This window comes from Fonsecaea pedrosoi, assembly GCF_000835455.1.
Source record: "Fonsecaea pedrosoi CBS 271.37 unplaced genomic scaffold supercont1.5, whole genome shotgun sequence".
NCBI classification, from domain to species: Eukaryota; Fungi; Ascomycota; class Eurotiomycetes; order Chaetothyriales; family Herpotrichiellaceae; genus Fonsecaea; species Fonsecaea pedrosoi.
In genome coordinates, this window is record NW_013550611.1 from 1,830,224 (window position 1) to 1,843,527 (window position 13,304).

At 53.7% G+C, this 13,304-nt stretch overlaps 5 protein-coding genes across 5 annotated transcripts; 2 read left to right on the forward strand and 3 right to left on the reverse strand.

Moving 5' to 3' along the window:
• Nucleotides 1-260: 260 nt before the first annotated feature.
• Nucleotides 261-2,397, forward strand: Z517_08140 (uncharacterized protein; the record flags this gene model as incomplete). The annotated part of the gene is made up of 2 exons (XM_013426659.1): nt 261-1,917; nt 2,048-2,397. The coding sequence occupies 2 exons, from the start codon at nt 261-263 to the stop codon at nt 2,395-2,397; spliced, it is 2,007 nt and encodes a 668-aa protein (XP_013282113.1).
• A 578-nt stretch (nt 2,398-2,975) lies between these two features.
• Z517_08141 (uncharacterized protein) lies at nt 2,976-4,742 on the reverse strand (the record flags this gene model as incomplete). Its single annotated transcript, XM_013426660.1, has 1 exon — nt 2,976-4,742. The coding sequence occupies one exon, from the start codon at nt 4,740-4,742 to the stop codon at nt 2,976-2,978; it is 1,767 nt and encodes a 588-aa protein (XP_013282114.1).
• A 1,152-nt stretch (nt 4,743-5,894) lies between these two features.
• Z517_08142 (uncharacterized protein) lies at nt 5,895-7,094 on the forward strand (the record flags this gene model as incomplete). Its single annotated transcript, XM_013426661.1, has 1 exon — nt 5,895-7,094. The coding sequence occupies one exon, from the start codon at nt 5,895-5,897 to the stop codon at nt 7,092-7,094; it is 1,200 nt and encodes a 399-aa protein (XP_013282115.1).
• A 914-nt stretch (nt 7,095-8,008) lies between these two features.
• Z517_08143 (uncharacterized protein) lies at nt 8,009-10,716 on the reverse strand (the record flags this gene model as incomplete). Its single annotated transcript, XM_013426662.1, has 2 exons — nt 8,009-9,474; nt 9,546-10,716. 2 exons carry the CDS (start codon nt 10,714-10,716, stop codon nt 8,009-8,011), a joined length of 2,637 nt encoding a protein of 878 aa, XP_013282116.1.
• Nucleotides 10,717-11,286: 570 nt separating this feature from the next.
• On the reverse strand, nt 11,287-12,953 carry Z517_08144 (uncharacterized protein; the record flags this gene model as incomplete). The annotated part of the gene is made up of 4 exons (XM_013426663.1): nt 11,287-12,342; nt 12,407-12,564; nt 12,628-12,641; nt 12,706-12,953. The coding sequence occupies 4 exons, from the start codon at nt 12,951-12,953 to the stop codon at nt 11,287-11,289; spliced, it is 1,476 nt and encodes a 491-aa protein (XP_013282117.1).
• Nucleotides 12,954-13,304: the final 351 nt, after the last annotated feature.

Genomic DNA, 13,304 nt, shown 5'->3' on the forward strand with positions numbered 1-13,304 from the left:
CCCCGAAGGCTGAAGACGAGGAGCCGGCCTGACCTTGGAGAGCGTGGGTTGATTACCTCGTGGCGTTTTGTATACTTCGGCGTCTGTGCATTTGGAAGAAATTGATTGAGATCTTATAAGATGCTGTTGAATTGCCCTTCTGTCTTGAGAGTCCGTCATGCTATCCTGTCCCGTTTCCAAGTTCTACATTGCATCCCTCCCCTCGAGCATCGTCAGATATCGACCTCCCGAAGCATACTGGACAAGAGGTCCAAGTTGCTATGCCCACGCCCCAAGACCTCGTTCTCCCGTCAGACTCCCTGAAGGACCCTAGTGACATGACAATGGATCTGGAAAAGGGCCCTGAGTTGACACGCCACCTGACAAACAGCGCAGTATCCACATTCTCCTGGTCAGACGTCGGCGTCGTCGTCAAGGATAGGAAGACAAAACAGCCTCTGCATATTTTGACGTCCAGCCATGGTTCGGTCAAGGCAGGGAGTGTCCTCGCTCTCATGGGCCCTAGTGGAAGCGGCAAGACCACTCTTCTGAATGTGCCTGCTCATCGCACGTCTACGATGAAGGGCGAGATCCAGGGGAAGATCATGATCAACGGCCAGCTCACCAACGCAGCCGCCGTTCAACAGGTGTCTACATATGTGGAACAAGAGGACGCCATGATCGGCATCTTGACACTGCGAGAGACCATCGACTTCGCCGCCAGACTCTCCATGAACGGGCAAATATCCAAGAGAGACAGACTTGCGAGGGTCAACGAGCTCATCGAGTCGTTCGGCCTCCAACGTCAGGCAGACACCATTGTCGGCACACCCCTGCGCAAAGGTCTCAGCGGCGGCCAGAAGCGCAGACTGAGCGTCGCCAGCCAGCTCGTCACATCCCCTCGCGTGGTCTTTCTGGACGAACCCACAAGTGGTCTCGACTCGGCGGCCAGTTTCGAGTGCATGAAGTACATAAGACAAGTGGCCAAGCAGCACAACCTGATTGTCATCGCGTCGATCCACCAGCCGTCGACCACCACCTTTCAGTTGTTTGACCAGCTGATGCTTCTGTCTGGGGGCCGCACATGCTATTTCGGCCCCGTGTCCGACATCCAACCCTACTTTGAGCGCATCAGCCGTCCGGTGCCGCTGCAAATCAACCCGGCCGAGTTCCTCCTCGACCTGGTCAATAGCGACTTCGGCCACAGCACAGGCGCCGATGAGGGCAACCTCCGCTACATCCAAGACGCATGGACAAGCTCCGAGGAATGCAAAGCCCTGGAGGCCACCACGAGCGGCACGGACGCTCTGGGAAAAGCCGGCAAGCCAGTGGCCTCTTCTCGGACATCGTCAAAGAACGTCGCCGCCGTGTCCTGGGTCCTGTTGCAGCGGAACTTCATCAAGTCGTACCGCGACTTCATCGCCTACGGGACCCGCGTGGTCATGTATTTCGGGCTGGCCATCATGATGGGCACCGTCTGGCTGCGCCTGTCGTACTCGCAGAGCTCGATCCAGCCCTTCACCAACGCCATCTTCTTCGGCGGCGCCTTCATGTCCTTCATGGCCGTGGCGTACGTGCCCTCCATCATCGAAGACCTCCACACGTTCAACAAGGAACGCCAGAACGGCCTGTACGGCCCGCTGCCCTTTGTTATTGCAAACACTCTCATCGGCGTCCCCTGGCTGTTCCTCATCGCCATCATGTTCTCCGTCGTCACGTACTGGCTGGGCCACTTCAACCCGACCGCCGAGGGCTTCTGGATGTGGGTGTTGTGGCTGTTCCTGGACCTCCTCGCCGCCGAAGGCCTGGTGGTTCTGGTGTCGTCTCTCTTCCCCATCTTTGTCGTTGCACTGGCCATCACGGCGTTTGCGAATGGGCTGTGGATGTGCGTAGACGGGTTCATGGTGCCGATGGGCAAGCTGAATCCCTTTTGGAAGTGTGAGTCTTTACCCTCCTTTTCCTCATTTTACCGTTGTGCCCGAAGTTGCCTCGTTACCCTTCCGTGAACACATGGCCAGCGACCATGTACATTTACTAACCATTTTCTATCTTCACATCTACTCCACAGACGTCTTCCACTACATCGACTACCAAGCCTACGTCTTCCAAGGCATGATGGCGAACCAATTCCGCTCTACCATATGGGACTGTGCGAGGATAATCCCTTCTCCGGATTCAACCCCAGGCTCGTCCTCATCCTCAGGCTCAGTCTCAAACTCAAGTACCGACTCGGCCTTCCAGTGCATGTACCCCTCGGACCTGTCGTCGAGCGGCAAGATCCGCGGCACCGCCGTGCTCGAGGCGTACCGGTACTCGTGGTCGTCGGACGCCGTGGGGGAGTGGATCGGCATCATGTTCGCCATCATCCTGGCGTATCGCGTGCTGGGGTACCTGGTCCTGGTGGTCAAGAGGCACTAAACTCTATTGTCTCTTTGTTATTCGGTGGTCCACTCAATACTGAGTACCGAGTATGATGTTTCTTTTTTTCTTGTGAAGCCACAATAGATAATTGTGATGGGCTCCAGTTGGGATTGGGCGTTGAGTTTTCACAGAGTATGTATACTGTAAATAATCAGTGGCTGGCCCCCTGGTATTGATTGGGTTGGATTGTGCAGTCTGAGGATCTTTCCACCAGGAACGAGCCAGAAGTGAGACGCATTGTGCCTCGCTCAAACAGCGCACAATTGATTTGTGTCTTCATCATCTACAGTGCTCATTTTCGCCGCCAGTCGAGGGTAGCTTCTTCCGTTCTAATCTACCTAGAGCCTGGCAATAAATCAGCGGGGTGACTTTGCGCCCAAACACGACCTCGAGCGACAGCACGTATCCCAATTCCAGCGGCTCCGAGACCTGAAAGGCATTAACCATACAAGACGTCCCCTTGAACCCAGTCACAACGCCGTAAGACCCATCGCTGCCATTACCAGCAATTCAGAATACCGAGATTCCTAACCGACGTCACTCACAAACATGGCCGCAGAATAAACGTTGCCTCGTCATTGCTGTCCGGAGTCGGGTGCCGCGCGTTCACTTGCCATCCTCTTCCTTGCTGCCTTCGTGCACGGACGGCAGTAGATAATCCCACAAAGGGTACATTCGGACAAAGGCTGCGATTTCCAGTCATACTTTTTGGTTCGACGCTCCTCCTCTTCCACAGCGTCACTCATGGCTGGCTGGCTGGTTGTGGAAGGCGTTTGATGGCACGATTTATCCTGAAGTCCTGGATTCTTAGCTTCCCCGTCCGGGACTTTGACCTTGTTGAAACAGCCCATACATTCCACTCGCAAGTCTGGGTCTTCTGCAGGAGTCGCATCGACCAACCAGAATTCAGGTATGCGGTCCTTTCCAAAAGCTCGGAAGTGGTGTCGACATCCCCATGTATCCCAAGCCTCGTCCGTCGGCTCGTCACCAAAATTCAGGCTTACTCCTTCCCAGTCATTTTCGTCCGGATTGTCCAGATTCTCAGGCGACGCGGCTGCTGTATCTTCGGCAACTGTTGGCTCGCTTGCAGGCTGGTCTGTTTGCAGGGCCTGCGTACCATTCTGGTTATCCTGGGTGTTCATAAGCTCTGGCGGTCCCCTGCTTGCAGCTTGGTCTACCGTTGTATCTTGAGCCTCATCCTGGGTATTGGCGGTGCTGCGGAGAAGGATAGGATCTTGTGGCGCCTGCACTTGCGTACCATCGTTTATCCCACGCGGCTCTGGACCAGACGAAGAAGCACCCATTTCATCCTCCTCTTCGTGCTCAGACTCGGGCTCTTCATCTCCTCCTTCCGAGTGCACGCCATCATCTCTGGCAGCACTACAAGGCTTTTGATAGCAGGCATTCATTGGTCGTTGGCAGTCCCAACACCAGTGCGCGCCACATTGGCACCTGATGTGAGGACAACCAAACATTTTCATAACGCCAGTTCCGCACTTGGGGCAGACCTTGTATTCGTATGTCTTCAGAATGAATTGTCGAGATTCGTCTTCTGCGCAAACATGCTCGCCTTTGGCACTCTGTCTACACTTTGCGCAGATAGCAGTCTTGCAGACGTGGCATGTGACCGTCCTATCGGTTTGATTGAACATTCGAGGAGGGATAAAAGCCGAGCAGGTTGGCACGGGGCAGTACAGAGGATCAATGGTGTTAAATTCGTCGAACTTTTGCTTGTATCTTTCGACTTCTGCTGTCGGAAGGATTCCACGTACGACCTCGTGGTGCATGACGATGGCGCAGCACATGACGGGCATCCTGTCGATATATTTCATGGCTGTTCGGAATTGGGTCCTGAGACACTCGTAACATGTTGCTTCTTTACACCGTCGACAAGGGGTGGAATAGGGCCCATCGATATCGCCAAAGCAGATTTTGCAGACGATCTTCTTGTTGGGCGGCGATTTCTTGAGGCGCTTCCGAGGAGGGGAGATGTCTGATGCTGGAGGTGGAGGAAGTGCTACGGGGTTTCGTGTGCGGCCAGGTTCAAAGAGCTCGGACTGAGGTTCAGTAGAGTCTCCGTGGTAAGGAAAAAGATTGTATTGGTGGCCTGCGACGGTGATATAAGGGTGGTCCACCAGGGCAGAGGAGGCATCGGCAGCAGTCGAAAAGGCGTAAACCCAGTCGTAGAAAGCGTGTCCATCTGGACCTACACCCAGTCGAACTCCCTTGAAACCGAGATATCCCTCTGAGCCAGCAAATGGAGGATTGATTTCAGTGAAGGGATGGTCTGGATCGAGAACGGCGGTACGGAGAGCGATTAGTGGCGAACCCTGGCCGGCCATGGTGTTTAGAAGAAGGAGGGTGTCGTTGTCGTCATTTGGAAAGGAAGTAGGATCCAAGACAGAGGCGTCCGTGGGAGAATCCGATTTCAAGTTGGCAGCAGCAGGTTGAGGGCCAAGGCCACTGGACGAGGGAGCGGCAGGCGCCCAAGGTGGGGTAGAGGGGTTGGAAGAGTGAAGTCGTGTGAAAGGACGATGGCGGAACAGGCGCCAGACAAGTGAACAGGCCATGGAGTGAATGTTGAGGAGGAGGCCGCGGGGGGAGAGGGTTTGAAGGCTGCGCTATATCAGGCTGAGAGGCATAAGGCTGACTGGCTGGCGCGATGCAACTTCCAAGCACTAAATGTATACGAGAGAAGTTATCAAGTAGAGAGCAAAGGTGAAAACTGTTAGGTACAACAAGACGTTACGATGTAGGGGGAAGCCTTTTAAGCATCGTCGCCCTGTTTCTTAGAACAAAGGTCTGTGAGTCGTAAATTATCAGAAGGATTCTGCTTGAGTCACTTGGTGATTGCGAGTGGGATTTGGCAGGCACCAATCTGGCCAAGACTTCATTGGCCAAACGCGTGAGGCTGTACTCGGTTATCAGGGGGGCTGAGAGGCCAGCTGCCTGCAGGTGCCTCATTTTCCCGATTGACTTGGGAATCCTTCAAGCTTGATGTTAAGGATGTCATTGGATTGTCATGGTTGAGACCATCTAGGCATGACTCCTTACTGCATGCACCAGCCACCGCCGACTCGTACAATGGGGAAGCGAGATACAGATGTGGAGATGCTGATCCTGTCTCGTACAAGCACAAGTAGGGCTGAAGCTAGCTTGGTGCTAGTGCTAAGACACTGTACTTGTACTTGTCCTTGTACTACGATGGTGCCAGTGACTTGTACCAAGTCAAGATAAAAAGTAGTTTAGGTAGACAATATCTTAGTGGGATGCCATGTGCACATGATGTCAAGGTTCCATCCAAGGATAAGCTAAACTATTCTCGAACCTAGTGTCAACCTTTTTCTGTGCTAGACGCGGTCACTACTCAACGCGTGGAGTGGTGAAAGTCCGCTTTGGCCTCCACTAACGGACTCCTGCCTGCTGTCCATTGACTGACTCAAACCCTCACAAACCGGTGCTCACAATCTCACCGTTAAATCACTGCCACTGCCATGCCTCGACATCTCAAGCGTCGCGCTGACGCAATCTCTCGTGACCAGTCCGAATCAGAACCCGAACCTCCTCCAAGACGGCGCCCAAGCACACCTTCAGACTCGGACGCCGCTTCATCAGCCTCCTCCGCACCCGCCTCTCCCTCCCGAGCGCTTCACTCCACAGAGAAGCTTCTTGTCAAGAAACTTGTCCGTCTGGCCCTCGCGACGGAATACTCACGTACCCCCCTGCGGCGGAGCGACATCTCCCAAAAGATCTTCAAGGATGCAAATAGCAGCGGGGGTCGGGCGTCGTTCAAGAATGCCTTCGAGGGAGCCCAGCGCGTGTTGAATGATGTGTTCGGGATGCAGTTGATGGAACTTCCTTCCAAGGAGAAAACAACCCTGAAAGATCGCCGGACACAAGCGACGCAGACAAAGTCGTCCATGACCAACTCTTCCAAGTCGTGGATACTCGTCTCGACGCTCCCGGCCGAGTTGAAACAGAATCCTGTCATCGCACAGCCCACACGTGCGCCCAGCATAGACGTCGAATCCAGTTACACGGCCCTCTACACATTCATCCTCTCCCTGATTTACCTGAACAACAATGCGGTTGCGGATCAGAAGCTAGAACGCTACCTCAAGCGCGTCAACGCCGACACCTATACACCGCTGGGCAATAAAGATAAGCTGCTACAGAGGATGATGAAGGAGGGATATGTGGAGAAACGGAGGGACACGTCTAGCGGCGAGGAGATCATCGAATGGACCCCCGGGCCAAGGGGCAAGATCGAGGTTGGGGTCGAAGGTGTGGCCGGTTTGGTGAGGACTGTCTATGGACATGGAGCAGTCCCTCTATCGCGAGGATCTCAACAGAATAACCCGCGTAGACGGCAACGCGAGGAAGATGACGGAAGTGAAGATGCCAACGGCGAAGAGGCTTCGCGCCTCGTCATGATTGAAGAGGACGAACTCAACGCCAAGCTCTCGAGGAGTCTAGGCATCAAGATTGGGAGAGGTGGTATACCGCAGCGAAGTCGAGGAGGAGGTGATCGGGATGCCGAGGACGATGGCGGGGCTGAAGAGGTCGACGAAGACAGGCAGCAGCCAGGCCCGTCGAGCCGGGGAGGTCAGAGGTCCAGACCCAGCACGTCTGGAAGAGATCAAGGCCGCCGAAGGAGGAATGCCCGAAATGATGACGACGAAGATGACGACTGATTGTTCTTAACTACCTAGTAAGTAGGTAGGTAGGTTAGTACGAACTTACAACCGAGCCTTTTAACGACTTTGTATTCGATTACAGGTGTACCTCGTCCCTTTATATGGGACGGACACACCTCCCCTCCCGTGTCCTTGTATGTGTGATGGATTAGCTACGCTGAGCTATGTAAGCCATGAATGAATGATCCATCCAAGATAGTCGTAGCAATAACCATGACAGGGTGTCACCCCTTTTCCAATTGTGGCTGAGTGCCACAAGAACATGTGCGCACCACATTCGAGATAGATCAAGTGCCATTGACAGGTCGAGGGGTAAAAGGAAAGGACAAGTAGGAGAATGTCCATGAAAAATGAAAAAAAAAAAAACACTAACAATCCAAGTTGGCACAATACAATCCCGAGGCTTCCAGGGCTACAGCCTCACAGCCTCTATGCAGTGCCCCGTGGCTCTATGTAATGCCAATTCGAGATCTTCGCCTGAAACTTCCAGAGTCCACCGGATGTAGTCCTTCTGCTTCTGCTCCGGAGAACGGCAAGGCTGCAGCTTCTGAGCGACTTGCACTACTTTGTGGTGGAGTGCGTCGCACTATGCCGAAGGATATCGGCCTTGCCTTTTTCTGCTTCAGGCTCCAATGGGTTGAGAGGCAGACCGGACACTTGGTTCGTTGACCCGTTGATTGCCCGGTGCTGGATATGGAGCCTGAGGTGGAGCTGAGCATGGCTGGCACCGCTGTCTGCTTGTCCTTGCTGTTTCGCTTCCATTGGCAATGGGGACATCATCTGGCTTTCTGCACTCTGTCCTGTTCCCCAGACCACATGGGACTTGGGATGTCGTCGACATCCTCAGAGGCCACTCCAATGCCAGTGGCTCATTGCCTCCGTCCTCTCAAGGCTCTGGCTGGAAAGGAATCTCAGCCAAACGGCGAATATCCGCCTCGTCCTCCACCTGAACTGAACCTGAAGCCGCCGCCACCGGACCCTCCACCACCCATTCCGTTCATCATATTAAACAACATCTCCGGGTCAATCTGCACACCGCCGCCACCACCACCCATGCCTCCAAACCCACCCCCGGGGTACCCTCCCATCCCTCCGAAACCACCAGGAAAGCCTCCCATACCACCAGGATATCCACCCATACCCATCCCAGGTTCCATCAGGTCTGCTCCCGAATCGTACATGTGCCTCTTCTGGGGATCGAGCAACGTCTCCTTGGCCTCAAGACAGTCTTTAAACTCCTCTTCCTTCTGCTTATCGCCCTGCGTCTTGTCTGGATGCAGCAGTGCCGCTTTCTTCTTGTAAGCCCTCTCGATATCCTTGTCGCCGGCGTCCTTATCTATACCTAGAATCTTGTAGTAATCCTTCCGCTTGGATTTCTTGAGTTCCAACTCGGCGTTACGGAGTTCTTTGGCCAAATCCGCGTCAGTGGGGTTATCTTCGGACAAAGACTTCAGATCTTTAACAGCCTGTTCCCAGTCACCGCTTTCTCCTGTGGCTTTGGCTCGGGTTCTGCGTGCTTTGGTGTAGCTGGGGTCGAGTTTAAGAGCTTGGTCGCAGTCGGCCTTGGCTTCATCGTATTCCTTGATTTTGATCCGGGCTAGAGCACGATTTCCCAACAGTTTGGCGTTTGTGACCTTGTTTGTGGGATCGATGGTGAGAGCTTCCGTGTAAGCAGTGACGGCGTCGGAGTATTTGCCACGCTTGAACATGTCGTTGGCGGCTGTTCGGGCTCTATCTAGCTTCTTCATTGTTCGCAACCAGTTCCGCGCATCGGAGTTGTCAGGATCGAGTGCCAGTGCTTGTCGGAAGTAATCTTCGGCTCGTTCATAGTCGCTCTTTCCCTGTCTAGGCTTATCGTCCTTGAGGTAGAATGCTCGGCCTGCGAGAACAATAGCTTCGGCGTCCATAGGGTTTTCACGCATCAGATTCTGCGCAATGCCCTGCACCTCGCCCAGGGCATTCGCGGACCCGATCTTCAAATTTGCCTTGGCTTTGAGAAGCTGCCATCTTCTCGGTGTGGGGGTGCCCGATCCTAGTGTTTGACGTGCCTGTTCAATGCTCCAAAGCGCCATGTTACCATTTCCGTCCTCTGCGTCGATTTGCCTCTCCGCCATTTCGATTGATTGTAGGGCTTTGCGAGCCAACGCAGTGTCTGTGGCAGACGCATTAGGGATTTTAGCGTACGTATCCAAGGCATCTTGCGGACGTCCTAGAGAGGTGTAGATTCGAGCAAGACGGTGTAAAATCTTATCGTTCTTGGGATCCAACCGGTTGGCCTGTAGTGAATCACCGAGCGCCTGACTGTATTTGTTGGCGGAGATGTAGGCTGCGGCTCGGTTTGACAGATACGTGGGATTCGAGGGCTCTGCTTCGACGGCTGTGCGAGTGTGTGTATTTGTCAGCTTGTCAGGTCTTGGAACCTCAACCATGGATGAGTGCCAAACATACCTTTTGTATACTCGACAATGGCCCGATCATAATCCTTGGCCTTGAAGAATTTATTTCCTGCGGCCTTGCAGGCCTCGGCATCGACTTTGGGTGCAGGGGGAACGCGGTGTGGAGGAGGCGTGGGACTTCGCTCCTCGTGTTGCCCGTTGGTGCCGTTGCTCGTGGCATCGCTGTTGGCCTGGTCGGAGAAGGCGCCAGGGACTTCTTTCGAGGGAGTGGCCGGCTGCGACGAGCCTGCGGTGCCGTTGGACATGGAGGAATCGTGGTTGTTGGTGTCTGCAAATTCTCGATCCATGGACATTCTGCCGGCCGACTCGGCCTCTTGCCTGGCCATTTGAGCCAGATGTTGACGGAGTTGGTCAGGAGGGAGATTCAGTGGGTGGGTGTCTGGGTCGGAGTTATTTCTAAACTTCTTCTTTTCCTTGTCCTTGTCCTGCTTCTTGGGTGATTTTGACTTCCGCATGGATGTTGGATTTGAGCCAGTGGGAGGAAGGGCGACTGCGGGTGGGGCTGAGGCAAAGGCAGCACGGCCAGAGCCTGTTGTGCCCGCGGTGCGAGTGACACCGGCAGCGGCAGGAGGACCAAGTTTGCAGTTGATGCTTGTTTCGGGAACTCCCTCTGCGGCTTCAGACACACCCTTCCGCCGCCCAGGCTCTTGCTTCTTTGTATCTGCAGCGTTGATGGATCGTAGGAGGGCCCGTAGATTCTGCTCAGTCAAGGGTGCGGGAGCCGCCTGGCCAGATTTAGGCTTTGACTCCTCGGTGAACAGCGGGAGGGGTGTCGTGTACGACGTCGAACGGGTTGGGGACTTCAGTTTGCCGGTTGAGAAATGATCTCGAAGGTGGCTACGAAAACTGGCAGGACGAAAGAAGGTGTCGTGCTGATGACTCTCGCTTTCGTCGTCGTTGCTCTCAGGCATGTCCTGGTCGAAATCTCTAGAAATTTTGCAGGTTTTGGTGGGACGGTGATTAATCCCGGGCTGGACGCCGGGGTCTAGAAGATTGCCTCGTCGGCCCTCACCACTCCTCGTGGTCCTCCCACTTTGGCGCCTGTTGGCGTGGGTGTTGGTGTTTGCCATAGGGCCATTAGGCGCACTTTCCCCCTGAGGCTTTGGCGGCTTGGGCCTGGAGTCTGCGCCGCCCACTACTGGTCTCCGCGAGCCCAAAGGCATCTTATCGAGCCTCGCTTGACGCTTCCGTCTCTTCGCCTGTTGGCTCCCCTGAATTTGGTCGAACGAATGATCAGTCGGGAGGTCACTTGTTTCTCTTGCACATGACACTGAAAAGGGCCCTGCTCAGTCTTGGAACAGTCAGTGAGACGCTCAGTTGTTTGGTGGATGGGGAGATCGAGGTGAGGCAGGCCAGGGGAACAGCTTCTGAGGCTCATCTCTGTATCATAAGGGATAAGACGTCTTGTAGAATCCTGTCTGACAAAGAGAAATCAAGACTACAAGCTCAAATTGGGACGAGAGTCGTGCATCGGGTAAACTGCACTCAGCTATGTGTGAATAGGCGAACTCTGAGACCTCGCCACATTGACAATACAAACATTCAAACCAGCAACCCAGCAAACAAGCGAGATCCCTGAACCTGCGACGATGACTGAACCAAGATCCAATTGCTATAGCCTCTCTCGTCCCTTGTTCCTTCCTTTGATATTGCACACTTCCCACAATGATACAGGTCTAAAAATACAGGCAAGATGGTCTCTACACACACGTCGAATCTCTGCAGTTCGACCCTCACTGTGAGTTGCTCTTGCATGTCCAGCTGCTTCCGCCGGGCTCATTGCTGATGGCGTATCCGCTGGCATACAGTCCCATTCCACAGATAGCGGCACCCATAGAGAACAACAAGACGTTGACCACGGTCAAGGTCATCTTCCTCCAATTCGTGGTATATTGGCCATAGTTGAGGAACAGCCAGAAAATGCCGGAAATACCATAGGTGAACCAGGAGGCAAACAAGCTCGAGATCAGAGCCAGGAGATCATTGAAGTTGGGAATGGATTCCGCAATGATCCACGCAATCACCCACGCCGTCAATGTGATGGCGAGCCAGCTGCCCACCGAAAGCACAGTCCTCTTGGACATATGTTTCGTTCCTCGGAAGAGGCGAACATAGACATACTTGGAAGCAACATGGCCATAGATGACACCAGCAATGATGATCGTCGGAATGGCTAGGCCCCAAGCAACCTTGCCAACGAGTGTTCCAGCGGATCCCAAGGCTGGTGAATCAACCTCATCTCCACCATAGGCATAAACCACCATCGCGACCAGGAAATACATGCCGGTGTCGGTAATCTGCAACATGACCAAAGCCTTGGGAAAGTCGTGCGGATTCTTCATCTCGGAAATGAAACTGAAGAAAGCTACGTGACCGGCATATGCAAACACAATGTTGGTGACACTCAGAAATGCTGTGGCAAAAGTTTCAGTCTGAGTAGCGTGGAAATGGCCATGGGAAGGATCTCTGGCTCCTGTTCCTGCCATGGTGACAATCACTGCGGTCGTGATGCTGAAAAAGCTCACACAGGAAAGCCACGAGACTTTCAGCAGAGTCCTAGGAATGTCGAAGACCCAGAAGAGAATCAACCCGACAATACCCCAAACAATGGTGCAGGCCGCACCGTCGGTCAGTGTATTCAGACAGATGGTCCAAGTCAAGATATGACTCGCCATGCTGAAAATGAGGAAGATGGTTTGCGCAGCACCCAGGAACTCGCGGCCGACAGCAGCTGCGCGTGGTCCCATAGGCTTGAAGAGAACGTAACCGGCATCTGCCATGTTATGGACCTAGATGAATCACATTAAGTATGTGCTTTCTCAAGGTTGCTCGAGAACAGAGGAATCTGCCTACCCAAGGATGTGCTGCCTTGAATTGTCCAATAACATATCCTGAGTAAGTTGCCACAACACCAAGTCCAACGATGAGGATGGCGCCTGGAACCATACCAATAGTGGCCAGGACTGATGGCAAAGACAGGATTCCCAAAGAGATCGTTTCGGCAATCATAACTGAAGAAGAAGGAATACCATGTCAGGTCGACGGTGGCGTTGTCAAAGTCGAGGAGAACTCACTCATACTACACTGCCTGGAGCGCGCGAAGACATTAGCATATCGTTGTTCATGGGATGCACAGTAGCTGGTGTACTCACCACCACTCCAAAGTCCGATACTTGACTCCTCCTTCGTCGTCATCATCACCGAAGGGATCTGTCTCTTGATACTCACTTTGGCGCCGCCAGGCAGTGCCCAGTGAAGAACGTCTCTTCTCCGCTGGGGAGTTCTTATCAGAGTGTCCATTACCCGGGTAGGGTGGGTTGTCAAGACCATGGATGTCCTTCTCTTCATCCACACCAAAAGGGTCGGAAGAGGCACGAAGTGTTGGCGATCGAGAGGCCATTCTGTGTGTTATTGTTCGAGTAAAGCAACCTAGAGTTCCCTACACAAGAGATGAGAGTTCACACATGGCGAATTGAGACGTGGACTATATGGTATATGACCACAACTATGCTGACGGTGCAGTGATCGACAGAGGCATCATGGGTCTTGTCTCCCGTGTGTTGCACAATGATGCCATAGGCAGCATTCCATTACCTCTTGAATTTGGTACCTTCGACGTCACGACAGCCTTGCACGGCGATCCCCATGGAGGTGGGATCGCGATGGGGACGGAGAGAGGGGCAACGATCGTCCGGCGCATGTCCGTACTTGTATATCCCTGGCGTCGGATTCATAAAGGAGCCAATACTTG